The sequence below is a fragment of the Chenopodium quinoa genome, unplaced genomic scaffold (assembly GCF_001683475.1).
Source record: "Chenopodium quinoa cultivar QQ74 unplaced genomic scaffold, ASM168347v1, whole genome shotgun sequence".
Classification (NCBI taxonomy): Eukaryota; Viridiplantae; Streptophyta; class Magnoliopsida; order Caryophyllales; family Amaranthaceae; genus Chenopodium; species Chenopodium quinoa.
This window is the reverse complement of record NW_018743199.1, coordinates 4,264,823-4,292,503: the sequence shown is the minus strand read 5'-3', so window position 1 is coordinate 4,292,503 and position 27,681 is coordinate 4,264,823. Positions and strand designations below refer to the sequence as shown.

General features: G+C 36.0%; 2 protein-coding genes across 3 annotated transcripts; both read left to right on the top strand.

Moving 5' to 3' along the window:
- The first annotated feature begins 12,704 nt into the window (after positions 1-12,704).
- On the top strand, positions 12,705-18,210 carry LOC110733727. The gene is made up of 5 exons (XM_021913812.1): positions 12,705-13,260; positions 13,345-13,494; positions 13,727-13,807; positions 13,893-14,059; positions 18,175-18,210. The coding sequence occupies exons 1-5, from the start codon at positions 12,705-12,707 to the stop codon at positions 18,208-18,210; spliced, it is 990 nt and encodes a 329-aa protein (XP_021769504.1).
- Positions 16,913-27,182, top strand: LOC110733608 (protein transport protein Sec24-like At3g07100). Of its 2 annotated transcripts, XM_021913674.1 has the most exons (15): positions 16,913-18,174; positions 18,646-19,750; positions 19,845-19,983; positions 20,421-20,611; positions 21,290-21,397; positions 21,502-21,705; positions 21,822-22,053; positions 22,404-22,553; positions 22,664-22,820; positions 23,168-23,295; positions 23,404-23,726; positions 23,820-24,005; positions 24,393-24,446; positions 25,012-25,258; positions 26,674-27,182. In XM_021913674.1, exons 2-14 carry the CDS (start codon positions 18,704-18,706, stop codon positions 25,240-25,242), a joined length of 3,150 nt encoding a protein of 1,049 aa, XP_021769366.1. In that variant the 5' UTR covers positions 16,913-18,174; positions 18,646-18,703; the 3' UTR covers positions 25,243-25,258; positions 26,674-27,182. The 2 variants fall into 2 exon arrangements, with proteins under 2 accessions (XP_021769366.1, XP_021769367.1); XM_021913675.1 differs by lacking the exon at positions 24,393-24,446 and having other exon boundaries at positions 17,091-18,174.
- Positions 27,183-27,681: the final 499 nt, after the last annotated feature.

Here is a 27,681-nt window from a genome sequence, read left to right as displayed (position 1 = left end):
CGGCATTATATGACCCCGACATGTATTTCCAAAAATCTCAAGGCTTTTTGACACCGTGCCCTGAAACTTTCAAAATTTCTCAAATTGCGTGGATATAAGCCTTCAATTTTGGAATTTTTTGACATTTTTTCGCGCAGAAATAAAAATTACCGAAATTTTTACCATAGTCTATAAACCCTCCGAGAGTTATTGGGTGAGTGTATCCATTCTAAATTCCTTTTAACAGCCAATTTACCGGTTTACAACTTACACCGATTTGATAAACTCAAGCCTAACATGAATATTTATGACAACATATAATGATCATATATGCTTTCGAATGGCATTATATGATCCCGAGATTATCCCCTAAAATCTCTAGGATTTTCGACACCGAACCACGAAACCTCCAAAATTTCTCAAAAAGCGCTGATATTAGCCTTCAATTTTGGAATTTTTTGACCCCGAACCACGATCATATGTGGTTACAAATGGCATTATATGACCCCGAGATGTATCCCCTAAAATTTCAAGCCTTTCGACAACGGGCCCCAAAACCTCCAAAATTTCTCAAAAAACGTGGATATTAGCCTTCAATTTAAGAATTTTTTTCGTTTTTTTCGCACGTAAATAAAAATTACCGAAATGTTTACCATGATCCCTAATACCTTCCGGGAGTCACATTGGGTGGATGGAACCATCCATTTTTCCTTTAAACGGCAAAGTTACTGATTTACAACTTGCCCCGATTTCATTAACTCAAACCTACCACGAATTTTTATGACAACATATAATTATCATATATGGTTCCAAACTGGATTATACGCCCCCAAGATGTATCCCCTAGAATTTCAAAACTTTTCGATAACGGACCACAAAATCTCCAAAATTTCGGAAAATGCGTGGATATATTAGGCTTCGATTTTGGAATTTTTTGACTTTTTCGTTCGAAAATAAAAATTGCCGTAATATTTACAATAGTCCCTATTACCTTCCGGGAGTCTACTTGGTTCGGTGCAACCGTCCAATTTTCCTTTAAACAGCCGATTTATCGGTTTACAACTTGTACCGATTTCATTAACTCAAGCCAACAACGAACATTTATGACAACAAATAATAATCAAATATGGCTCCAAAGGACATTATATGATTCCTAAGTGTATTCCCTAAAATTTCAAGAATTTTCGACACCGGGCCTAGAAACCTCCAAAATTTCTCAAAAAGCGTAGATATTATACTTTAATTTTGGTATTTTTTTAACTTTTTTTTGCCCGAAAATAAAAATTGGCGAAATGTTGACCATAGTTCCTAATACCCTTAGAGAGTCCAATTGAGTGGGTGGACCCATCCGATTTGCCTTTAACGACCAATTTACCGATTTATTACTTGCACCGGTTTCATTAACTCAAGCCTACCACGAACATTTAGGACAACAAATAATGATCATATATGGTTCCAAATGACATTATATGACCCTGAGATATATCCCCTAGAATTTTAAGACTTTTCGACACCGGGCTCCGAAACCTCCTTAATTGCTAAAATGTTTACCATGGTCCCTAATCTCCTACGGGAGTCCAATTGCGTTGGTGGAACCATCCAATTTGCCTTTAAACAACCAATTTACAAGTTTACAATTTGCACGAATTTCATTAAGTCAACTATGAACATTAATGAAAACATATAATGATCATATATGGTTTCAAACGGCATTATATGACCCCGAGATGTACCCTTAAAATATCAAGACTTTTCTACACCGGGCCTCGAAACCTCCAAAATTTCTCAAAAAACGTGGATATTAGCCTTCAATTTTGGAATTTTTTGACTTTTTTTCGCCCGTAAATAAAAATTTCCGAAATGTTTATCATGGTCCCTAATACCCTTTGGGATTCCAATTGGGTGGGTGGAACCATCTAATTTGCTTTTAAATGAACAATTTACCAGTTTACAACTTGCACCGATTTTATTAATTCAAGCCTACCACCACTAGTAGAAAAAAACAAAAAGGCACCGCTCAATGGCCACCGGTTTTCAAAAACCGGTGGCTTAAAAAATGGGCAGGATTATATATATTTAAATTGCCACCAGTTCAATCCGAACCGGTGGCATAAATGGTAAAGGCCACCGGTTTTGAACCGGTGGTTTTGTTAAAAAAAAAAACGCGCCTCATCTCTACTTCTCTCTTCTCGTACTCTCTCCTTTGTTTTCTCTCTCTTCTTGATTTCTCCGTCTCCTCTCTCTTCTCTCTGCTCAAACCCTCCTTTCTCTCTCTTCACTTGCCTCCTCTTGCTGCATCTACCGCCACTCCACTCTTTCTTTCTTTCTTTCACTTCTCTCTTGGCAGCACTACTGGGGAATTTAGGATTTGAGGATGACGGCGGTGGTGAATGTTGTCGCCACCATCGTAATTGACGGTCTTTTTATTTACCGGTGCCAGATCTTTGCAGATGTGGTGGAATTCTTCACGAAGGTATGTGCTCTTCGATTTGAGATCTAGGGTTTCTGATTTTTATTTACTTTTTTTGTGATTAATGATGAACAATTGAAATGAATTGGGCGTTTGATTGAATTAGTTGGGGTTATGTTGTGATGAGGTTGATGAACATGTTGTTCTCTTCACGACGCCAAGGTGATTATGGTGACGGTGGTCGCGATCCGCCAGCCCACTCCATCTCTCTATCTCTTCTTGAGTCCTATGCTTAAATCCGAGAATAAGGTACTTGTATTTGTAATTTTTTCGATTGTTTTCGATTTTTTTTTTTGCTGAATTGTGTTTTTAGGGTTAGGATCTGGTTCAGACCGGGCTTCAATTTACTGAAATTCTGATTTTTTTTTTTTTTGGTTTGAATTGATTTGGAATTGATTAGGTTGTTGTGTTAACGTGTGACAGACATGTTTCGATTTTTATGGCATTTTTCTGGGTGTTTTTGAGTGTTTAGTGGGTTTTTTGGGGGTATTTACAGCTGATAATATGAATTTTGATTTTGATTTCGATTTCATTGAGTTATAAGGTTATATTTTGGATTTTGTGATGTGGTTGCTGTGTTTGGGTTTGAGTTTGTATGTGATGTTTGATTTTGAGTTCGATTTTGTCCCTCTTGTTAGCTAATAATAGTAAGTTACATGAATGGGATTAAATTGGAATCGGGAGTAAAGGGGATTATGGGTTTGATTGGGTTTTAGTTGCTAGATCTGATCCAGGAGAAGTTATGGTCTGTTATGTTTTGAGATCAAAAATTGGATTTGTGGATGTTGTTTAACTGTTTGTAGTTTAATCTTTGACGGGTTTTGATGCTTATATATTTTTGATTTCTGGGTGATTGTAGAAAACGGAGGGAAAGATGAAAGTGTGTCTCAACCGAGTTTCACTGAGTTCAAATTGGACGAGATAAGAGTTGTTGCTTCTGGGTTTTCTTATTAATTACTGTTCATATATTTAAGGTCTTATTTCTTGTCCACACCATATACATAAAGGGTTCAAATGTTCAAATTGGTGTTAAGGTTATAAATTACTGCTCATGTTAATTTTATTTTAAATGGATTTTCGTAAAGGATTGAATTAGAATCATATTTTGCTTTTTTTTTTTTTTTTTTTATTATTATTGTTATTATGATTGAGTATCTGTTAAATTATTGAATGATTGGTGTTTTAAGGTTGGAATTTGCGAGCTTCCATTTCATCCAATTAGTTCGGAGGTTATTGGAGGAGTTGGTGGAATGTAAGTTTTTATTTAACCTTTTAATGTAATTTCATTTTTAAATATGTGATATCTGATATGATTTAGATTATTGTTGCTTTTTGTTTAGCTTTTGATTTGGTGCAACTGTGATCTTGTTTGTTGAAATTGTAATACTTTTGGTGTTTCGAATTGGAAGTGCTTGTTTGGTAACTATCATTTTTGTTTGTATTGTGATATTTGTAAGTGCATATTTTGTGAATTCTAAGTGCAGTTCTTTTATTATTGCCTGATCTGTTTTTTCTATTTTTTTATTTTTTTTTTATTTTTTTTTGTGGTTTGTTTCATAAGTGTATATCTATGCTTCACCTATTGTGGAGATTGATTCCATAGTAATTAAAAATATCATAGTGTTTTTTTATTCAATTAGTTGTTGAAGAGTTTAAGTAGAGAAAGAAAATAGATTCTATCACTAATCTTACATTTATTTGGTGCTATTCTTATTGGTCTCTTTTTCTGTGTTTTTCTTCTTTGCAGGAAAAGTAATTTTCGAGGCGTGTGCTTAATAAGGACGGGTTTAGTTTCAATTTTGTTTCTTAATTTTTTTTTATTGTTAATTTGTGATTGCAATTTCTGATTGTTCTGGTGCATCTATTGCTGCAACTGCTGCCTTGCAAGGCTGCTGCTGCCTCGCAGGGTGCTGCTTCTGTGTTGCTGATGTATCTGTGCTACCATGTTGCTGCTGCTTCTGTCTTGTGCTTGTAATGTATCAATGATTCTTTTCCAACAGCATCTATAGAGTTTCTAATTTTGCTATGGCCATGTGATCAGATATTTCCTTGTTTATTGTGATTGAAGGTTGGTAGTATAATAACTATGTGCACAGTCAACACGTTTTGCTGATCGATGTCTCTGATCTCTCTGTCACATTCCTCTTTGCCTTGTCATACTAGGTAATGACAAGGCAAAACATGGTTTTTATCTTCTAATAGGCATAATGGAAGTGAGTGACTCTAGGTTTCATGGTGTAGAACTTGTTATCACACATAATTTGTAGTTTTTTGAAGTTATCCAAAGTTGCTTTCTTTGGAGTTTGCCAAGGAAATAGCTAAATATATGGCCAAAAACATATTCGAATGCACATTGGTGACATATGAGTTGTAGCATAAACCTCTTAACTTGACTGGAATGTTTTTTGTAGGAGACATCTGAGAAAGAGAATGTTACTATTTAGAGATATTTAGATTATGCATATAGTAGTCTCTCCAAATATTTGAGAGTGTTTCTCAGTGTAAAGAATTCCAATTTGGTTTCATTTATCTTATGTTCTCTTGCTAAGATACATACGAGTATAAAAGAGGAAGGCATTATTAAGAAAAGGAGGCTTTTGGTGAAATTGGAGTTCCAGAGTGCCACATATCTTGTGGAACCTTTCTTATGTACCTACCTGTTTTGACATGGAAATATGTGTGAACAGTTCAACTTAAGGTGTGCTTGATCATATTAATGGGGAATTATTTATCTTGCTAACCCATGTTGCTTATTATTTCACAACTATCGAAATATATCTGTATGGTGGTATGACCATATGCTTTTAATACAAATGTAATGGTTTATATAAGAAACATGGTCCAGCAGATGTTATGATATGGACATTATTGTATTGATTAGTAGACATTTGTTGAAGGGTATTAGTTCTTGTTGCTATCTCTGATTATCTAATTTAAAGATTATTATCTTGGTCCCATCCCACATTATTTCTCAAGAATATTACAGGTTTAGTTTCAATTTTGTTTTTTATTCATTGTTAATTTCTAATTGCAATTTCTGATTGTTTTGGTGCAGCTACTGCCTCGTAAGGCTGCTGCTGTTGTATCTGTGCTGCCGTGTTGCTGCTGCTTCTGTGTTGCAGCTGCTTCTGTGCTGCCGTGTAATTTGTATTTTATTTTATTTTTTGGACGAAAATTGTAATATTACAGCATCTTTTTTATAAAAATATGTAAGTTTATATATATATATATTAGTGTTTATACATCAATTTAAGTAAAAAAAATGCAAAAAAAAAAAAAAATTTATTTTTTTTTGCCATTAAAGGCACCGGTTTTGAGCAAGAACCAGTGCCAATAACCCTTACAAAAAAAAAAGCGGGAAAGGTTTTGCCACCGATTAACCGGTGGCAATACTAGTTTTTGCCACCGGTTTTGAACCGGTGGCCTTGAGTCTGTTTATTGCCACCCCCCAAATGCCCACCGGTTCAAAACCGGTGGCATAGGGGGGTTTTGAACCGGTGGCCAAAATGATTTTTTCTACTAGTGCACGAACATTTATGAGAACAAACAATGATCATATATGGTTCCAAACGGAATTATATGACCCCGAGATGTATCCTATAGAATTTCAAGACTTTTCGACAACGGGCCCCGAAACTTCCAAAATTTCTCAAAAAGCGTGGATATTAAGCTTTTAATTTTGGAATTTTTTGACTTATTTTTTGCCCGGAAATAAAAATTGCCTAAATGTTTATTACGGTCCCTAATACCCTCTAGGAGTCCAACTGGGTGTGTGGTACCATCCAATTTGTCTTTAAACGATCAATTTACCAGTTTACAACTTGCACCGATTTACCGGTTTACAACGGTCAATTTAATTAACTTGCACCGAACCCGACTTGAACCGAAATTGATCCAAACCTGTTTTAACCTGTCAAAATCCGAATTTAACCCGACTGGTTACTAACCTGACCTGAATTCAACCCGACCCGTTTTTAACCCAACTTGAATTTAACCCAACCTGTTACAAACCCGACTTGTTATTAACCTGACCCAAATTAAACCTGACTTATTATTGACCCGACCCGAAGTTTACCAGACCTATTACTTACCCGACCCAAAAATTCAACCCGATCTGTTACTAACCCGACTCGAAATTAACACGACTTGTTATTGACCCGACCTAAATTCAACCCAAATTGTTCTTAACTAGATTTCAAATCACCTTAAATGCAATTTAGACCACTTTATTATTGTTCATCAAAGCATTTTGTCTAAGGAGACCAAGTCGGTCCAGGCAAGCAAAAGAAAGGAGCATCATCCTCAAATTTAAGAGTTAAATATAGTATATATTTGTTGTATGGTCAAAGGAGATAATTATCATCCTAAGTTATAGACTATAGTTCCCTAGTATATTTTCATATATATTATAGTCAAAAGAAATAATTAGCTTGATAAAAATGATAATTATCTATTTACAGTTAGTTGAACCCAAATATGACCTGACTTGGAAATGACCTAACCTGATTGCAACCTGCAAATTATTGACTTAAACATAACCCGACTTGAATCTGAGAATGACCCGACTTAGAAATGACCCAACCTAATTATAACCCGCAAATTATTGACTTGAACCGAATCCGACTTGAACCCGAGAATTACCCGACATGACAGTAAACCGACCTGATTATAATCCACAAATTATTGACTTGAACCGAACCCGACTCAAACCCGAAAATGACCCGACCTGATTCCAACCCGTAAATTATTTACTTGAATTGAACTCGACTCGAACCCAAGAATTACCTTAACCCCTGAAAACCTGAATTAAACCCGACCTATTGTTCACCCAACCCGAATGTAACTCGATCTGTTATTAACCCGACCCAAACCCGATATGATCCAACGTGACCGGACTAAAGCATGACCCAACCCAAACTCGACCCGTTTACCTGAATTGACAACTCTATATGAGTACATGAAATGTCTCTCTTTAAAAAATTAATCCGAATTGACTCGACCCGAGTTGACCCGACCCGCTCTTACACGACCCAAACCCGACCCGTTTACCTGAATTGACAGCTATATGCCTCTATATGAGTACATGAAATGTCTCTCTTTAAAAAATTACAAAGTATATATGTCATAATTTTTAATATATTAAAGTTCTAGGAACACGACTTTTATTTAATTATAAAGAGAGGGTGCTAGAGAAAATGGTTGATAATTGAAGTAATTAGCAAAGAACAATTAAGAAATTTGATAGTAAAAGAGACAAGAAATTGAAATTTAAAGCACAAGGTGTTGTTTCAATGAATACTACAAGAAGGGGGGGGGGGGGGTTGAATTGTAGTATGAGACTTTAGCCAAACTTTTTGCGGAATTAAGATTAAGTAAGCTAAAGGAACAGAAAGATTAACTAAAGGAACTAAAGAATGCAAGAGAGATTTTTACGTGGAAAACTCCTTGGCCCTAACAAGGAGAAAAACCACGACCACTTGGGATTTTGGAAAAAGAATCTTCACTAGAATAGGCAAATTGTCCTATTACAAAGTACAAACTAAAGACTCAAACTCAAGTTCCTCTACGAACCTGAAACCCCGAGGAACAAGTCACCCAACTTGTTACTCTTCTCTTTCTCTCTTCTCACTTCTCTGTTCTCTGTTCTCTCTTCTCTTTCACTTCTCTTTCTCATACACAAAAGTTCACTCAAACTTTCCCATTCCCCAAATTACAACTCGAAAGATAAACAAACTCTAGTATAAGAACATTAATAACACTCTAATAAACTTGTGTGGAATTGACACTTGACTCGAATTAAAAGCTAGAAAACTTATGTGAGCAAGGGTGAGTTTTTCCATCTGAAATCAACAGCTATTTATAGATAAAAATTCGTTTAGGAAAAACTTCTTTGTGCAGCAAATCCACAACGCCACTACTCCAACCCACTAAGAAGATCATGTTCCTAAAATTAAGGAAACATGAACTCCTCAATGTGCAAGACCATGACTTAAAGAAAATCATGGAGGATTAGGCCGCAAGTTTAGAAAACGTGGGAGATTTTATTTGCAGAAGATATTTTTAAAAAATCAGAAATAAAATCTTTTTGGTTAAGAAAAAGATAATCGTTAAAGACTTATCCACTTTTCTAAAAACTAGCATGCACAATTTTATCTTTTAAGACCAATTCCACACAGCTTTTTCGAGTGCAATTTAATATCTTATACTTACATAAATCCTAGAATATAAAATATATTTTAGTCTTCATGTCTCTAATGAAGCTTCTACTCCGAGGCTTCTGTTCCTTGGGAGGAACTTCTCTTCTCTGATGAGGCTTCTTCTCTGAAGCTTCTGTTCCCTGAGGGAACCTTCACTTCTCCAGTCTTCATTTCTGAAGCGCCAGTTCCTGTGAGGGAACTCTTCTATATGGATAGCTCTGCTTCTGGCCTTCTTGTTCCTCATGGTATTTTTACAAGACACTTAATTCTCCTAGTCTTTGTAACTGAACACACACTTAAACAATCAAGCACTTATTAGTTTGTAAGTAAGTGATGTTGTGTCATCATCAAAATCATTAAGTCCAACATAAGGGTTTCAAGAACAAGAACCCTAACTCTAAATGTGTTTCTCTCAATTTGGGAATAATAAACCAAATAACCCCAAATGGGTATTTATACCCCCAACAAATCTAGACAGGGTATCAAGTAAGCACATACGTGCTAGCCCAGATAAAACATTCCAATAGCTGCGACTCGTCTGGAATTCCAGCTGCAGTACGAACGTGCCAATTTGGCATAGACGTGCAACCCATGTTCACATTCTATTTTAAGAATGTTGCAAATAATGTATTATTTCCATAGAAAAGTGTTTCTAATAATCGACACCCAAAAACCTGGACTTTTTTTTTAATTACTCTATGAGACCAAGCAAAAGTAGGTTTAGTCAATGAAATTGCTTGAAGATAAAAAAAAATTGTCTAATACATAGTACAAAAAATGCTAATAGAGTTACAAGAACAAATTAGTTGATCATCCAAAAGTTGCTAATAGAGTTAATAGTTTCACTATTCATGTGTACTGTACGTTATTGGCCAAGTTGCTTGATCGCTTATAGAATATTGCATTTTGATGAATATGGGAGAGTAGAGATTTTTTTTTTTTCATACTCTGATTTGTAGAAAAATAAAGCACAAGCCTGAATACTAATATCACACTTAAGCGAAAAGTGTTATCATTAAAATAAACCGAGGGGGTAACTATCTAAATAAGTTTCTTAAATTAGTTTCTGAAAAGGAAAAAAAAAAAAAAAAACTTAAATTAGTTTTATGAGAAAAAGCTTATTGATATTTAATGTGTAAGATATACAACTATACAAGTATATTATGAGTAGTTTAGTTGATTAATATATTAGGAATTATACTCGAGAATCAAAGTCAAATCTTATTTATATATGCGTCTTTTGTGATTCCCTTCATATTAATGTAGGAAATAAATCTATCTATACTTAGTATTTAAAAACTATAACCAATAAACTAAGAAAGACACATGTCCTCATCCTTTCTATTACACTTTTTTAACCATAGTGTCACATGTCATCTTACACGCACTATTAATTTTTTATTACACCATTTTTTTTTAGTATTTAAAAACTATAACCAAGAAACTAAGAAAGACACATGTCCTCATCCTTTCTATTATACTTTTTTAACCATAGTGTCACATGTCATCTTACACGCACTATTAATTTTTTATTACACCATTTTTTTTTAGTATTTAAAAACTATAACCAAGAAACTAAGAAAGACACATGTCCTCATCCATTCTATTACACTTCTCTAACCATAGTGCCACATGTCATCTTACACTATTAATTTTTTATTACACCATTTTTTTTAATTCTTTCATTAAACTTATACTTCATATTTCATACACACTTCATCTCTTCATCTTCATATCTCCCCTTTAATTAAACCTTTTCCTATTTCTCTTTAAGTTTAGCCCTTTCACTTCTATTTAAACCTCTTTTTCAATTAAAGTTCCAAAATTTTAATTTTTTTTATTCATGTTTCCGATTACATATTATACCCTATAATGACTTATTGATATTTCCTCACTTATCTTAACCCATTATCAAGCGTGTCATAAATAATAAAAAAAAAATGTACATAAGTGTAAACTACATGATTTAATTATTAAAAAAAACATTCAATAATATTGATTTCATATTTCAAAATCTTAAAAAATGCTCTAATTGCACGATTATAAAAGTAGCAACCCGGGGCAACACCCGGTCTACTCACTAGTTAAAGTAAAAAGAAAAAACCGTGTAACACTACTCTTTAATTATACTCTTCTCAAGATATCTGGCCTATGATTGTTATATGGCTTATGTTGGAAGATGTCACAACGAGAATTTCTTCCCTTTCTCAATAGATGAGGCCTTAAAGGAATCTATTCCAAGACCAATCATATTACTTCAATTTTATTCACAAATTTAGTGTTAAGTGATTTTATTCGTTGTCCAATACGTATAATGCCCTAAGATCAGATCTTAATAGAGCATAGATAATATACTTTTACTATTTTATTGGCTATTAATCTTGAAGCATAAGGTAATAAACTAATTGTCTAATAAAGCTGCCAATTCAAGTTGTGATTCTATTTCTATTATCTTGTAGTATCTCTTTTAGGCCAACTTAATAAAAAATGGGAATTCGCTTTTGATCAATGGATAAGTGACTGGCTTGGCGTACACTTTTATATTCCATCTGTTTATTATTTTTACTTTTTACCTATTTTTATGTTTGTTAATACATAACTTATACTCAACTACAGATAACTTAAACTACTAATAAAAAATGATATTATGAAAATGTATATATATATTGAGACGAATTTAAAGACTACACATGATAATATTTTAACTAAAGTATTTCTTGAAATAAATTAGTTTAACTTAAGTATAAATCATTAAAGATAATCAAAGCCTGACGTGTGAAGAGTATAAAACACTACAAGAAAACAACCTTTTCGTAGTGATTATTTTAACCTTTAGTATCGATTGTAATTGCAACAAAAAGCTTTCCCAACGAATGGTCATTCGATACAATATCCCCCGTTGCCTTAGCCTTTAGTAGTGGTTTTCAATATCGTTGGGGTTGGCCTCAATAATCGATACGAAAAACTATATCCAATCGTGGCGATTATTGTAGCGATTACAATCGCTATAAATGTTTAACTCATTTTCCTTAAAAAAAAAAAAAAAAAAAACATGCGTATGATCTTTACAAGTTTCGAACATGCAACCTCAAAACAATATTTATATATCTAGTGTTGAAAAGGCTTTTCGTGTCGATTTTTAGGATTTAGTGGCGATTGTAAATGATACGATTTCTCAAAATTATATAAATGTGTAAAAATAGTGTGGATATGTATTATTATGTTTTCTGTATCGATTTTATATGGGAAAACCATGGCGAATGTAAAATGATACAACTTTCTTAATTATTTCACAAACATACTTGCATATTGTAGCAAATGTACAATCGCTACAAAATAATCGCTACGAAAAGACATTTTTCTTGTAGTGAAAGTTGAAGCATTACAAGTCTTGCAACTATATATAAACGAAAATTTTTAAGATTAATTAAGAACTGAAATTTTTGGTCTTCGACTCTTCGTATTCATTTGCTGTTTTGGAATTTTATTTTATTTTATTATTATTTTTTTAACGAGCATTTCTTAAGATCAAGAACTGTAAACGATATCTTTACATTAATGTATATGCAGTTCACATGTGAGTATGTGACAATTTTATAGTTATGTTATATATAAAATATAATATATTCCATGAATTTAAATTGACCGTACCATTACATTGAAATAAATTGCCCATCATTTTGGAAGCGTGATATCAAAGTGTTGTTGTAACGAACATACTTATCTATAGTATATGATATTATGATATGATAAAGTTACATTTGCACTTGTATAGTCGTAGTAGAGATTGTGAACATCAACTTTTACCTTTAACTTTGTTGAGAAGTTAAGACAAGAAGAATATATACCAAGACTATATTTTTTTTTTTTTAAGAAAAAAACATATTGTACTTTGGACACGGTGGTCCATGCGAATAATGGGGACCGGCTCGAAGTTGGTTGGCTATAAATTAACTCCATAGCATAGCTTGAGGTTTGATCATCAGTTTCCTTCCAAATTTAAATCTCCGATAATACATATATTTTCCGATAATACATATCTCTAACAATCTGTGATGATGGCAGATGAAGGTCAACACCAAGACGAAGATAAGCTAAATGCAGATTTATTCCACGCCCTTAGCCATGATGACGATGAGCAGGTCATAAAGCTTTGCAATGAGATTGAAGGTGGTCCATTGTATAATATGACCTTACACCAATCAACTGTGCTTCATATGGCATGTTTCCTTAAAAAACTTAAGTTAGCAGATAGACTATTGGACATAGTTTTTGCTAACGCTTCGTCAGATGAGCTCTATCAAAAACTATCTGAACCAAAAAATGCTTGGGGAAACACCGTAATCCACGACGCAGCCACCTCCAACAAAGGAATCCCATTTGTTGAGAAGCTGTTGAACAAAGTACCTGTTCTGATAAATGTAAAAAATAAATGGGGCGAGTCTCCTCTCATCCAGGCTATCCGCTATGGCAGGAAACGTATGTACAAATGTCTTGTCAATCAAGTCAAGTATTGTGAATCACAAGGTTTAACAAAGAATGAACGCCTTGTATTCTTAAAACGCAAAGATAACATGACCATTCTTCACATGGCTATCCTCACTAGAAAATTTGGTCAGTTTCATCTATCCTTGTCTTTATGTTTTAATTTGTTCAAATAATTACCGAGGTTTTAAACTTGTAAATTGTAATTTGCAGATGTTGCGCTTGACATAGCTAAGAGATATCCAGAGCTATATGATGAAAAAGATAGTCATAAAATGACTGCTCTTCAAATGCTTGCGCACAGTCCAACAGCATTCAAAAGTGGAACTATATTAGGACCTCTACAAAAGCTTGTCTACTCATGTATGTGCTGTAATTCTTTTCAACTCTCTTCACATTTTCCTACTCATGTCACATATGAGTTGAGAGCTAAGTAGGTGACAAAATTTGATGTTATACAAAATAGTAGGTGGTAAAATTCATAAGAAAAACCGTAGGTGGTAATTCCTAAAACAACAATTATTACAAGTGGTAAGTGTCAAAAATTCATATTATTAATACCTGTTGTGATATGTTTGCTATTTTATTTTTCCAGTTGTCTCAACTGATGAACAAGACGCAACTGCAGAAGTTGGCATGACCGGAAAAGACAGTAATTTTATATTTGGTAGGAGATGTAAGTACGAGATTTGTAGGCTATATATGTAACTATGATCCATAATATTTGTTGTATTTGCTCATTATCAACTTAATTGTCTTAGGCTGCAAATTTGCCATGATAGAAGAAGTTAGAGAGAAGAAGGGCAATCAGGACGCGCTTCAGCTTGCCAAGATGTTGATCAAATCAGATAAATCTTGGAAGAACACATATTTTCCACTAGCGGAAACTACTCCTAATATAGGTAAAAAGAAGACAGCGCTGCGGCATGTACGCCTCTACGATCTCGCGATACTGAATCAGTCCGGTGTAGAGGGTCCTGGGTACCCTATTACTAGGGTTCTGGCCGAAAGGCATCCAGTTCACCTGCACATTATTTAAAATCAGTAACAGTCATAAAATAAAGCATCAGATTGTAAAAGTAGAAATAATTTAATCACTGTACCTCTAAGGGGGACATCCTGTCAAGCGATAACCGTATGGAGCGCAGGCGGTCAACGGACTTCTTCTCGACACGCGGACTCCACGCACAGGCACGTGGCTGGCCATCACCAATGGGAACCGGGTCGCGGTGTGGTCGAAACGCAGGAAAATACTCGTATATCCAGGTCTGTAACAACGTCAGACATCCAGTGATACCTGCTGCATCAGCCCGGCTCGAGAATCCTAACTGGCGATACAGATACGCCAGCGTAGCCGACCCCCAAGAAAACTGGCCTACTCTGTCGGGCTCACACGCGTCAACTATGTCGCGTGGCCTGAGCTTGTTCCCGCTCTTATCCGGAAACAAGGTACACCCGAGAAGAAGAAAAACATATGCAGCCAGCTGTGTGTCCTGTGTCCTACGTGCCGTAGGGTGCAAACATCGCTGCAAGACGGCTGCGATCTTAACGCCGCCGTGATCCCACACACCAAGTGCCGATGTGTACAGCGCAGCCCTATCCACCGCCAACAGCTCCGCTAGTAAATCTGCCTGATCCGCATCAGTGACGACAGATGCTCGGTTTCCCTCCACGGGAATCCCAAGGATGGCCTCGATGTCATGCAACATGATCGTCATCTCACCGAACGGAAGGTGGAACGAGTTCGTATCCGGCTGCCATCGCTCAACGAAAGCCGTGATCAGCGTCCAGTCAATCCTGTCGTGCATGGTGGCAGGAAGGTGACTCACTCTAGTGCCCCTCAATCGCCCGACCATCTCGCTCTCCTCCGGCCAAGCATCAGCCCAGCTACACAAAAACCTACAAGTCTTTTCCCGGGTTTGGCATTTCAAAATGCCTGTATCCAAAGCCCTCTCCTGGTCCTCCCAAATACGGGTAGCGATGTGTCCTAAAAAGCTAGGAATCACACTCCCGTCTATAGGTCCCCCGGCCACCTCACCCCTCACCATCCAAGAATCATTAACGGCCCTCGACCGTTTTCTGCTACCCGCAGACACAGTGGACGCAGATGATGTGCCAGATCTACTAACAAACCTACCATCTCGACCCTTACGCACATCTACCCTATGCGTCTCATACGTATCATCAAGCCTCTGACTGAATGGACCGTAATCATCATATGGTCCACTCTGATCGTCGACATCCTCATCTGCATCATCCTCGTCCTCGACCTCCTCCTCCTCGACCTCCTCCTCCTCCTCCTCATCATCATCATCATCATCTTGATCGTCCGCAGAACAGTGCACCCGTTCTCTGCGGGCCGAGGCCGAAATACCACGGGATCTAACGTGTCTGGGCCCCGAGCTCTCCATTGAGTAGATCGTACTCCTCACGACGTCAATACTCTTCCCCGCACCAGGTCTAAATTGCGATGCCTAACTCCAAGTAAATAACGAAACATAATAACGAAAACAAATTAAAAAAAGTCGAAAATAAACACAAAAGCAAATAAACAAGTCACGGAAATAAAATTATAAACATAAAAAATATAAATATATACAAGACAATATACATATAAACATAAGAAATATAAACATAAACATATACCAAAAACAAAAAATATAAACTACAAACAAAAAAAAAACAAACATAAACAAAAACAAAAACAAAAAATATTACCAAAAACAAAAAATATAAATACAAAAAAGGACGAAAATAAACACAAAAGCAAATAAACAAGTAACGGAAATAAAATTATAAACATAAAAAATAAAAATATAAACAACACAATATAAATAAAAACATAAAAAATATAAATATAAACATAAAAAAATATAAATATGAACAAAACAATATACCAAAAACAAAATATATAACCAAAAACAAAAAATATAAACAACAAACTAAAAAATGAAAAACATAAACAAAAACAAAAAATCAAAAATGCAAAGAAAAAACCAAAAACAAAAAACTAACAAAACTTAAAAAATTTAAAATTGCAAAAACTTAAAAAAAGAAGAACATCAAAATTTTAAAGAAAATTTATAAAAAAAAAAGGGAACTTATAATTTTTTTACATACAAAAATATAATTCAAAAAAAAAAAAAAAAATACATAGGAACATAAAATTAAAAATTAAAACCAGATACAATTTTTTTTTTAAAAAAAAAATAGAACATAAAATTAAAACAAATAAAAAAAAAAATTTAAAAAAAAAAAGATAAAAAAAAAAAGGGAACATACAATTTAAAAAAAAGAAAAACAAATTTTTTTTAAAAAAAAAAAAAAAATTCGAAAATAAAATTTAAAATTAAAAAAAAACATTTAAAAAAAAAAAAAGAAGGAGGCGCCTAGGCAAGACGCCCGTACGGTGGTGGCGGCGCCTAGCCCAGACGCCACTACCACGGCCGTGGCGCCTAGCCTCTGCGCCGCCGCCGTGGTAGTAGCGTCTGGGCTAGGCGCCGCCACCACCGTATGGGCGTCTTGCCTAGGCGCTTCCTCCGTGGTGGTGGCGTCTCGCCTTGGCGCCCCACCGTCGCCGGAGGTTTTTTTTTTAAAAAAAAATTACAAAAATTAAAAAAATTACCTTCTGGCCGGCAAACCGCCTTCCGCCCACCGCCGGTGCCGCCACTTCCTTACCGGGCCGCCTCGACATAGCTCTGGAAATAATTTAGAGAGAGAAAGTGGAAGTAGAGAGTAGAGAGAGAAATTGTGTGTTTTTTAGTATGAGGGCAAAAGTGTCATTTCACTCTTATTTTGTGGGCTTTATGTAGGAATTTGCGGGCGATGTTTAACAGTTCACAAACAATATCCAATCCGAAACTACGATTGTTTAACCTGGAATTTTAAGGTTCGTTTCGCATTATTTTTTATTTTTTTATTTTTTTATAAGTATAAAATATATATCTCATAATCAATTAAAAATTATTTAAACTTATTAAATCATGATAACTTTGAAAATTGACAATTAAAAAGTAAAAATACATTTTTCTTGTTTCTTTTTAATATGATGCCAAGCCCTTAGGTGCTAGATCCCGGTTATAGAATTTTGGATATTTCAGACAGATTTCCGTAAAAGAAATCAAGTTTTGGGATTGGACGCATCTGAATTTATGAATTTATCCAAATTTCAACGACCCGACACAAAAGCCCTGTGATTCGATCAAAACCCCGATTATTCAATCTGAAAATCTGGATATCAAAATTAAACAATCCTAATGCACGATTTAAAAAAAAAAAAAACAAGAATTATCATAAATATACTATACTTTTTTTTGGTAGGAAGTAAAAAAATTATTAATAAATGATAGTCAACAAAAACTATACTTAGGGCTTTTTTTTTTTAATTAAAGGATACTTAGGGCTTGTTTAGTTCACCTTATTTTTGTTGAGCTAAGTTAAGTTGATCTGATCTGGTATGTACAATAATCTATATATCAAGAGGGGTCTTTTTATTCTTTTGAAGGGCAACTGGGTCTTGTTAAATTTGTAACAATGTGTATTTTATTAATATGCAATTTTCAAAATTTTTTACATTACAAAATTTAAAAATATTTAGCACAAATTAAAGTTTGTATTCATCTAGGAGTAAACTAACTTACGAAGTATTAATTTTAGACTCAACAATCTTGACAATCCTAGTTCTAATTGAATACTTATAATACTTGTACTAATACTCGTATTATTATGAGACGGAAGGAATATTAACTGTACATGATATATGAACTCTGCCTCACGACCTTTATTCAATTAACACCCTTGGAATTTCTGTTGATTCATCCCACCAAAAACAAGGTGGGCAACTCAGCAACTTTCATTCTCTCTCTTCTCTCTTACCACTTAGCAGCCCTAGAAATTTTTCTCACTTGTTCATCACTTTGCGTTTCAATTTCGATTATCTCAATGTTGATTCAGTGACCAATTCAGGTGTTTCCAGAACTCAATCACTAATCGATCAACAATTGCCAATTTTCCTGCTTTTTCTTCAATTTTCTGTATTTCCAGGTAAATTTCATTGTCAATTGCAATTCTGTTGATTGAATTCATTAATTGGAAATTTAGCTGTTATCAGATTAATTTTAGGTTAGATTTTGAAATTATAGGCGTGATCTTAATTTTGGTTTTCCTCTTTTAGATCTAATTCACGTTTTTGCTGTTTATCTCCCCTCAGTTGAAGCGTACTCTGAATCCTCCATTGTCAAATTCCTTGCTTTCTCTTCAATTTTGTTGATTTAAAATTAATTATGTTTTCAACTGCAATGTTGTTGAATAAAATTTATCTCTTTTCTGTTGTTAATTGATTGAAAATTTTGTTGTTAAGAGATTAATTTTAGGTTAGATTTTGAATTGTGATAAGGGATTTTGTTAGATGATGACTAGGGTTTGGTTTTTTATGTTTGGAAGAATTTTGATTACGTGAATTTACATGGAAGACTATGTTGTTGATGTAGTTAGTGTTGTTCGATTTCGGATCAGGTTGATTGATCTCGTAGGAGTGTAGTTCTTGGAAGGGGGAAGGAAGTGAGGGAATAAGATGGCAACTGGAAATCCAGGTCGTCCTAATGTCCCAGGTCCCCCACCTGTTAATAGTCCATTTGCAGCAGCTGCTCCCCCCACTACGAGTCCCTTTTTATCGTCCGGTCCTGTGGCCGGTAGACCAGATGGCCCTGGTGTTAGACCTCCCCCTCCCTCAGCTCCATCCAATGCAGTGCCGTTTGCATCACCTGGCCCCATGGCGGGACCTCCAGTCCCTGGATTCAGGCCTCCACCACCTGTTGGTTTTACTGATCAAACTAGACCTGCTCCTCCTGGATCACCACCGTCACATGCTCCGTCCACATTAAATCAACAGCAATTTTCAGCTCCGCAGTATCCGGGGCCTCCGACAAATCCTCCTATTCGTTCACCTCCTGTTGGACCGCCTAACATGGCCGCTCCTATGGTACCTAATATGCCTCCACCTATCCAACGTCCTGGTGTTCCAGCTCCAACTCCACCCCTTACTTTCCGCCCCAATTCCCAAGCTCGTCCTGTCCAAATGACACCTCCTCCTCAACCTTATGCTCAGGCACCTTCTCAGCCCTACGGTCAGGCACCTCCTCAACCCTACGGTCAGGCACCTCCTCAACCCTACGGTCAGGCACCTCCTCAACCCTACGGTCAGGCACCGCCTTCAGCATCTCCTCCGCAACCTTATGCTCAGGCTCCACCATTATCATCTCCCGCTCACTTTGCACAGCAGCCTGCCTTTGGCCAGCCTCCCTCACAACCTGGTATGCCAATGCAACAACACTTTTCTGCTCCTCCGACAAGTACTATGCAAGGTTTAGTAGAGGATTTCAACTCTCTTTCACTGGGCACTGTTCCTGGGTCAATGGATCCTGGACTTGATGTTAAAGCATTGCCACGGCCACTGGAGGGGGATGTGGAGCCAACTGTCTACAGTGAGATGACACTGAATTGTAGCCCTAAATACATGCGCCTTACTACTAGTGCTATACCAAATTCTCACTCGCTTGCATCAAGGTGGCATTTACCACTTGGAGCTGTTGTATCTCCACTTGCCGAAGCTTCTGAAGGGGTTAGTATCTATGCTGATAGTTCTATTTCAAGTTTTACATGTCAGATACTGTGCTTGCTATATGCTTAACATGGATTTCCCTATCTGTTTTTAGGAGGAAGTGCCCATCTTAAATTTTGGTTCGGCAGGTATTATTCGCTGTAGAAGATGTCGCACATATGTAAATCCTTATGTTACATTCACAGATGGTGGAAGAAAGTGGCGTTGTAACATGTGCGCCTTGCTTAATGATGGTAAGACAACTATTGGATTGCTATTTTCACAATTTTTATAATGCTGTGCACTGGCTTAGATCTTGATGTTCCTCTCTAGTTGTACTGTTGACCTTCATGATTCTTTCTTTCTTTTAATAGGGCCTTTTTAGCTTGCAAAGATTTTTCTTAAACTGACACTGAATGCTCTTTCCTTAGTATTTGTACTGTAGCAATTTTTTTGTTGAATTACCTATGATATTGTTTATCATTATGCCATGGGGCAAAACATATTTGTTTTTTATTAATTTTTTGTGGGGGGGAAAAGCGCTTTCGATTGTGTTATTCTTGTGTGGAGCACTTGCTTTTACAGTCAGTGAATAGATCAATACTTTCATACACCAAAATGTGTTCGTTCAAGATTGTGCTGCCAGACCTTGCCAAGAGATTGACGCTAGCATTTTGCTGTTTTTGTGTAGTCCCTGGCGATTATGTTGCCCCCCTAGATGCCACTGGCAGAAGAGTTGATGCAGACCAACGCCCTGAACTTATCAGAGGCAGTGTTGAATTTGTTGCACCAACTGAATACATGGTGCGAGCACCTATGCCGCCTCTCTACTTTTTCCTCATCGATGTGTCAGTTTCAGCAGTTAGGAGTGGTATGCTCGAGGTAAACAGATAGAACAAGGGAAATAGCTTATTTTTCGATTTGCCTTACGTGCTTCATAATGTTATTTCTCTTTCCCTGGTCCTTAAATGATTTTGTTGTTTACTTTTGATTTTCGTCGTCATTTGCCTTTTCCTTTCTGTACAGCTGCTTCTTATAAATTATTAATTATATCAATTATTAGTCTCCGGTGTCAATGAAAAAAAAGAGTTGAATGCGATGAAGTTAGATAGTGAAGCAGCATTCAGGGTTTTGTTGAAGTTTATAATTGACTTGCCTGGTTGTTGGAAATTCTGACTAAAATGTAGTATATTGAGAGTTAAGGCCCATTTCTTTTGTTTGAAATGAAATTGGGACAACAGGTTAGGGATTTGATCAATTTGAAAAGTGGATTGCCATAGTGGATTATTTTAATGGTGGTTGCACAAGATGCCCAAAAAGAGAGGGGAGCAGATGGATTCGGAGCTGGAATAAAACATTAATTCAGATAAAAATGAAGGAGAGAAAGGGAGGGGGATAAAGGGGGAAATTACCATGGGCTTGTTTTTTTAACGTGTGTGCTGTGGTCATTTTTCTCATGTTTAACCAAATATCTTGCAAAATTTTCTTATGAAACTTTTCTTCTGCAGTATTCAATGCTTGCATTTGTGGTTAATGGGTTGATGTGTCTGTATCTTGCAGGTTGTTGCTCAGACTATTAAGTCTTGTCTGGATGAACTACCAGGGTCCCCTCGAACACAAATTGGTTTCATAACATTTGATAGTACCATACACTTCTACAACATGAAGGCAAGTAGATGTTATTAATAGTGATTTAAGCTCTGGAAAAGGTTCCTTTTTTTTTCTTTTTCAATTGTCTTTTTTGCTAATTCTTGCCCTCCTACTGTTTCCAGTCTACTTTGACACAACCACAAATGATGGTAGTCTCAGATGTGGATGATATATTTGTCCCTTTACCAGATGATCTACTAGTGAACCTTTCTGAATCAAGAAATGTTGTGGAATCGTTCCTAGATAGCTTACCTTCCATGTTTCAAGACACTATGAATGTAGAATCTGCTTTTGGTCCAGCTCTTAAAGCTGCATACATGGTCATGGTATGCTGTTCTTTTTTACTTCAATAATTTGTTTCTCTCATTTGAAAGTTCTATGCTCTTATATCACTTTTTTCTAAAACTGTGTAGTTACATTAAAAAAATTTACTTGCTTACAGAATCAACTTGGGGGTAAATTGTTGATATTCCAAAATACACTGCCCTCTATTGGAGTTGGCCGATTGAGATTACGAGGTGATGACCCTCGGGTATATGGAACTGATAAAGAAGCTTCCTTGAGAGTACCCGAAGATCCATTTTATAAACAAATGGCGGCTGATTGTACAAAGTACCAGATAGGAGTTAATGTTTATGCGTTTAGTGACAAGTACACAGATATAGCTTCATTAGGTATGAGTTGCTCTCGATTGGGAACATATATGTATCAATGTGTCATTGTATATAGTTTGTTCCCCTAAATTGCCATGTAGCTTTTAATGACTATATCTCAACTCTTAACTTTAATGTATAGAAAACAACACAAATATGCCTCTTTTATTTACTAAACTGCATAATAATTGCTTTTTGAAATATGAATCGTTTATGATATTCTTCTGTTTCTATATTTTCTTTTTTTTTTTTTTTTTTTAATTTGACTTTGTTTCATTTGATGTCATGGGAATGTTTCCCTGAAAATGAAATCAGCTATCAGCATCATAGATATGTTGTATGTGAAAGCTAACCTCTCATCTCCCTTGTAGGAACACTTTCCAAGTACACTGGCGGTCAAGTGTACTACTATCCAAATTTTAAGTCAACTGTGCACGGAGACAAGTTGAGACATGAATTGGCTAGAGATCTCACAAGAGAGACTGCTTGGGAGGCTGTTATGCGCATAAGATGTGGCAAAGGTCAATCTAAAATTTATAATTTTACATGCCTTGTCAATTCCTGCGTACTTATATTACTTTTTCTGATCTTTGACTTGATATTCACAATCTGATTAAAATCTTAAATGCAGGTGTAAAATTCAATTCTTATCATGGCAACTTCATGTTGAGGTCCACAGATTTGATAGCGCTTCCTGCTGTGGACTGTGATAAAGCTTTTGCCATGCAATTAGGCCTAGAAGAGACATTACTGACGACTCAGACTGTGTACTTCCAAGTTGCATTGTTGTATCCTTAAATCTTTCAATCTGTGGTTTTAGATGTTTTTTGTCAACTTTCATGGGTGTGTGTGAGCACATTTTGGGAACAGGCTCTTCTTATAATATGAAACTAACTCTAGCAGCCTGCCTGATGCCTCCATTATGGAAGTAGTGTCTTCACATCTTATACTAGAAAACTCTGCATATTAAGGCTTCAGTTTGCATCTTGTGTCTGTGTGTGTGTGCGTGTTTTTTTTTTTTGTTTTTTTTTTTTTTTTGTGTGTGTGTGGGGGGGGGGGGGGGGGGGGGGGGGGGGGGAGGGGGGGGGGTTGGATTGTTAAAGATTATGGTGTTTTTTTCCTTGACAAGTTCTAGATATACTGCATCATGTGGAGAAAGACGCATTAGAGTACACACAGCTGCTGCACCAGTGGTTGCTGATCTGGGAGAGATGTATCGAAGAGCTGATACTGGTGCTATTGTTTCAGTGCTTGGACGGTTAGGTAATTTAAAATGCTTTTTTTTTTCTTTATGTTTCTGTTTGCCTAACAAACATTGAAAATGTCTTTTTTCCTGGGGTATGATTCGCTAAACATGAATTTTCTTCGCAGCAATTGAGAAAACATTATCCAGTAAGCTGGAAGATGCACGATCTTATGTACAAATGAAGATTGTAAAGTCTCTCAAAGAATATCGCAATCTGTATGCAGTACAGCATCGGCTGGCTGGAAGGATGATCTATCCAGAATCATTGAAGTATTTGGCTTTGTATGGTTTAGCTCTTTGTAAGTCAATGCCTCTTCGTGGAGGGCATGCAGATGCGCAACTAGATGAGCGCTGTGCAGTTGGTTCAATAATGATGACTTTGCCTGTTAAAAGTCTGTTAAAATTTTTGTATCCTAGCTTGATTCGCGTGGACGAGTTTCTATTAAAGGTATTTTCAGGCAATTTGCAAACATTAAGAAATTGCATAATGATGTTGATATGGTCAAATATCTAAGTCCTCTGATTTGTGTCTTTTCTTTAGGCACCTTCTCCAGCCGCAGACCTCAAGGATGTTGAAAAACGCGTACCTCTGACAGCAGAAAGCTTGGATCCTCGAGGACTTTATATCTTTGATGATGGTTTACGCCTTGTTATTTGGATTGGTAGAATGTTTCCTCCAGATTTGGCTGCAAGTTTAAATATAGATTTTGCTTCCGATCTTTCACAGGTACTTTCTTTTACTATTGCTTAGTTCTGTTGTATCTGGCAAAGTTTTCTCTCGGATTGTTTTTGATGTTTTAGTCTCATTTGTGCTTGATCTTCGTAGTTGGCTATAGAATTGTGTATGACGTTTTGAGTTAATGAACAACGAACCAAAAAGATTCGAATAGACAATGCATAGTTTTCATAAAATGTTCAATTTCAACTCCTGGTTGGCCTAGATACGTACATGTGTCCTGCATTGCTAGTTGTGTCTAACACTTTTTAACCAACAACAATGTCTGCACACATAATCGTCAATTTTCATGTGCTTTATTATTAGAACTGAGCTCAGGTTGAAATTAGAGAAAATAATTTCAGAAGTGATAATGGTATTCTACATGCTGCCATGCAGATGATTCTGACTGAGGTTTGCAAAGCCGCTATAGAGAAATCCTTGGGAATTTGTGTGAGTGTTGGGTCTAAATTAATGCCATTTATGTTATTTAGTTATACTGATTTCACTCATGAAGACGGCTGGAAAAAAAAATAAAAAATTAGTCAAATTAACCCATTTGATTCACGTGGGTATGATTGACAAGACTTTACCTTTATCAGGTTTAAAAATCAGGGTTTTGAATTGATTATTGGATGTGGATGAGGATGAGGATGCTGCCTCAAATTGTCGGACTTAATTTAAGACAATTCTGAAAAAAATAGATTCTGAGTTTTTGTGTGATCCATAAATTATTTTGCATCAAATGTGGTATTGCTTCTTGTGGTTAACACATGCCTCGTCATATTCTATATCCCCAATCGTTTTGGCTTAATTGCTTTTTGTGGTGTATACTGGTTGCTCCGTTGTAATTTGTAGGCACTTGGCTCTGTGGTGAATCATGTTTCTGTCAATGGCTCTTTGACTTTGTCGCTTGAATTGAAAATTCTATGCTGCTGTGTTGCTAGTTGTAATCTGCTAATAATAATTCAGAACTAAGTAAACACTGATGGCCTTTCATATTTGCACTGATCATCAGGTTAACCTTAATGAGAGTGACAATGCAATGTCAAAGAGGCTAATGGGGCTACTTAAGAAGCTGAGAGAGAATGATCCTGCTTACTATCAGCTTTGTCATCTTGTAAGGCAAGGTGAACAGCCCAAAGAAGGGTTTTACCTTCTGTCAAATCTTATTGAGGATCAGACGGCTGGGACAAGTGGCTATGTAGACTGGATTGCACAAATCCACCGGCAGGTCCAACAAAATTAACAAGCAGATATATAAGGTTTGTGTGGCTAAGTTAGGTTAACTTGTATCTTTTATTTTATACATTGATGTGGTATTTTCTTGGTGGGTTTAACATTTATATGCTCAGCTGATGTCTACCTGGTACAAATTACATCCTTCACTCAAAGCATGATACACACCATGCTCCCAAAAGAACATACAATTTAAAACAGAAGAATGTACATCATCTTCAATAGCACATTAATTCATAATAAAAGAAATTAAAAGAGCATGGAAGTTTGGTATTATTAAAGAAAATTAACCGGGAGCATAAGCTGTGTATTATCTACAAACTTATGCCTGTTTGTTTTTTAAACCCCCTTTCCATGTACTTAGCCGCTAGGGAAATGTGGTTTCAGAATAGCTTTAGCAGCATTTAATGCTGTAAACTTCAGCTCTGTTGTTAGTTACTATATCTATGTTTTGGAGATTGAAACTTCAATCTATATCATGCTGGATAGACGTATGAAGAGAAAAGTGGTGCCTCTGCATGTCTTTCTGGATAGTTCCGTTAATGACTTCATTATTCTGCATATTATCTTAGAAATCCAGATATTTAGATCAATTTTCAATCCTTTGCAAATCTTACAAATGATGTACCAAATATTTGTTAGGATTTGCATCTCTGTTGAAGCCAACAGCTGAAAGAATAAGGTTGTATACCATAGGAGTTGGGGAGCATTCTCTGTAGCAACTTAAAGGAACACCATTAATTTTATACAAGCAATTCCTGCATAATTGTTCTTCTTCATCATCATTTTTGTTGTTGTTATAGATCCATTTGGTGCAGCTGAAGAACTATATTTGATCTCTGATTGGTAGAATCTTAGTAAATTATAGTGCACTATAGCAGCAGATGCTTACGGTCATTTGGTTTGGGTTTGTGTCAATTCTTGGATTGGGTTTGGGTCAATTCTTGGATTGGGTTTGGGTCATTCTGGGTCAGCTTTGGGTTATACGTAGTATTTCGGGTATGGTTCGGGTCAGCTCATTTTCAGGTAAGGTCCAGTTTTAGTTGGGTCAGTTAGGTATTATAGGTAGTCTTGTGCATAATTTGGTTCATTCATAAATTTGAAGAATACAAAGTTGTGTATCATCAATAGTGGCTAATAATTTTGTTACTACTAACGTAATAAGTTAATTCTACCTGGAGATAACATTCACTATGTATTCTCCTGTATGTATTACATATGCCGTGGAATGTGATATTGTGATATCCCAAGGTTGATCCAATTTTGATTTGATTGGGTTTTGTCAGTTATGTTTCACGGTGCAACCGTGCAAGGCATGATGGAATTTATCTTCACTTACTTTCACCTCTTCCAACCCCATCTCCCTTGTTCCAAAAGCACAAGGGAAAGCAGGCAAATTTCTGTTAGGTTTGGTTTCTGAAACTAATTTCACTTTTTGTAGGATGTATCATATGACAAGAAGATAGCTTCAACCCTCAAGAGATCAATTTTGACTGTAGCAAGCTGCACATCATGGTTAATATGTGGGCTCTACGACATGGTCTTGTCTACTTCTCAAGGGCGCGCTGCTACATGCTCCTCTCAAAAAAGTTGCTATTGAAAGAGATGTTATGTTGAAGGTACAAGTGACAGCTGAGATTTTGTGAACAAATTCTTTTTTGATTTTTTTTCCTTGTTAATTTATTAGGAAAGGTAAACGTTAGTGAGATTATAAGTTTCTTTTTTTTGCAGATTTTAGCAAATTTTTCTTTAATATTTTTTTAGGAAGCATATATAATCCCTATTTTGTGTGATCATATCTTATTACCTTGTTAGCTTCCTCAACATTTGCCTCTTGTTTTAGAGGGTGTTGTGAGTTGTGACATACCATAAATGTACAACACTTTTCTCCTTTCTTCAAGGCTTTTAACTGGAATTCTTTCGTTATAATATAAATCTCGTTTAGTACAATTTCAGTTTTAACTAGAGATTTGTCAACAGAATTGATAGTAACCGATCATCAAATGCCCCATGAATTTGGTGGCATGACATAGAACCACCAAGCCGTGCTGTGGGCAGTGCCTCGCCAATCGGCCTGTAGAGTCACAGGTTTAAATTAATGCGTTGATAAGACCATGACATAAAAGCTTGTTTCAAAAAAAAAAAAAGACCATGACATAAAAGCTAGCTCAAAGCTCTTAGAATAAGTGGACCTCCTTTGCATTTGCAATTATTGAAGCATATGTACACCAGAACTTGACAAACGCTCAAAACAACAACATTAAGGGTCTCGTTCATGTCTTCTTTTTCGCATATTTAAGCTTCGGAACTTGTCGTTTTATAAGCTGGCATTCCATTCATACATTGTTACTCCGTGACTCTCTTATCACATACGGAGTAATATGTCAATCTCATCGGAGAGTGAGGGATAGCTCAAGTGTTTATAGCTTCCCTTCTAATTTTAGATAAT

Bases quoted from the DNA above. Each gene is read 5' to 3' on its own strand.
- LOC110733727 (XM_021913812.1), top strand. From the start codon at position 12,705: ATGGCAGATGAAGGTCAACACCAAGACGAAGATAAGCTAAATGCAGAT. The intron at 13,261-13,344 runs GTCAGTTTCATC...TGTAATTTGCAG, and splicing joins TATCCTCACTAGAAAATTTG to ATGTTGCGCTTGACATAGCT. The intron at 13,495-13,726 runs GTATGTGCTGTA...TTATTTTTCCAG, and splicing joins ACAAAAGCTTGTCTACTCAT to TTGTCTCAACTGATGAACAA.
- LOC110733608 (XM_021913674.1), top strand. From the start codon at position 18,704: ATGGCAACTGGAAATCCAGGTCGTCCTAATGTCCCAGGTCCCCCACCT. The intron at 23,296-23,403 runs GTAATTTAAAAT...TTTTCTTCGCAG, and splicing joins TTCAGTGCTTGGACGGTTAG to CAATTGAGAAAACATTATCC. The intron at 24,006-24,392 runs GTACTTTCTTTT...GCTGCCATGCAG, and splicing joins TTGCTTCCGATCTTTCACAG to ATGATTCTGACTGAGGTTTG.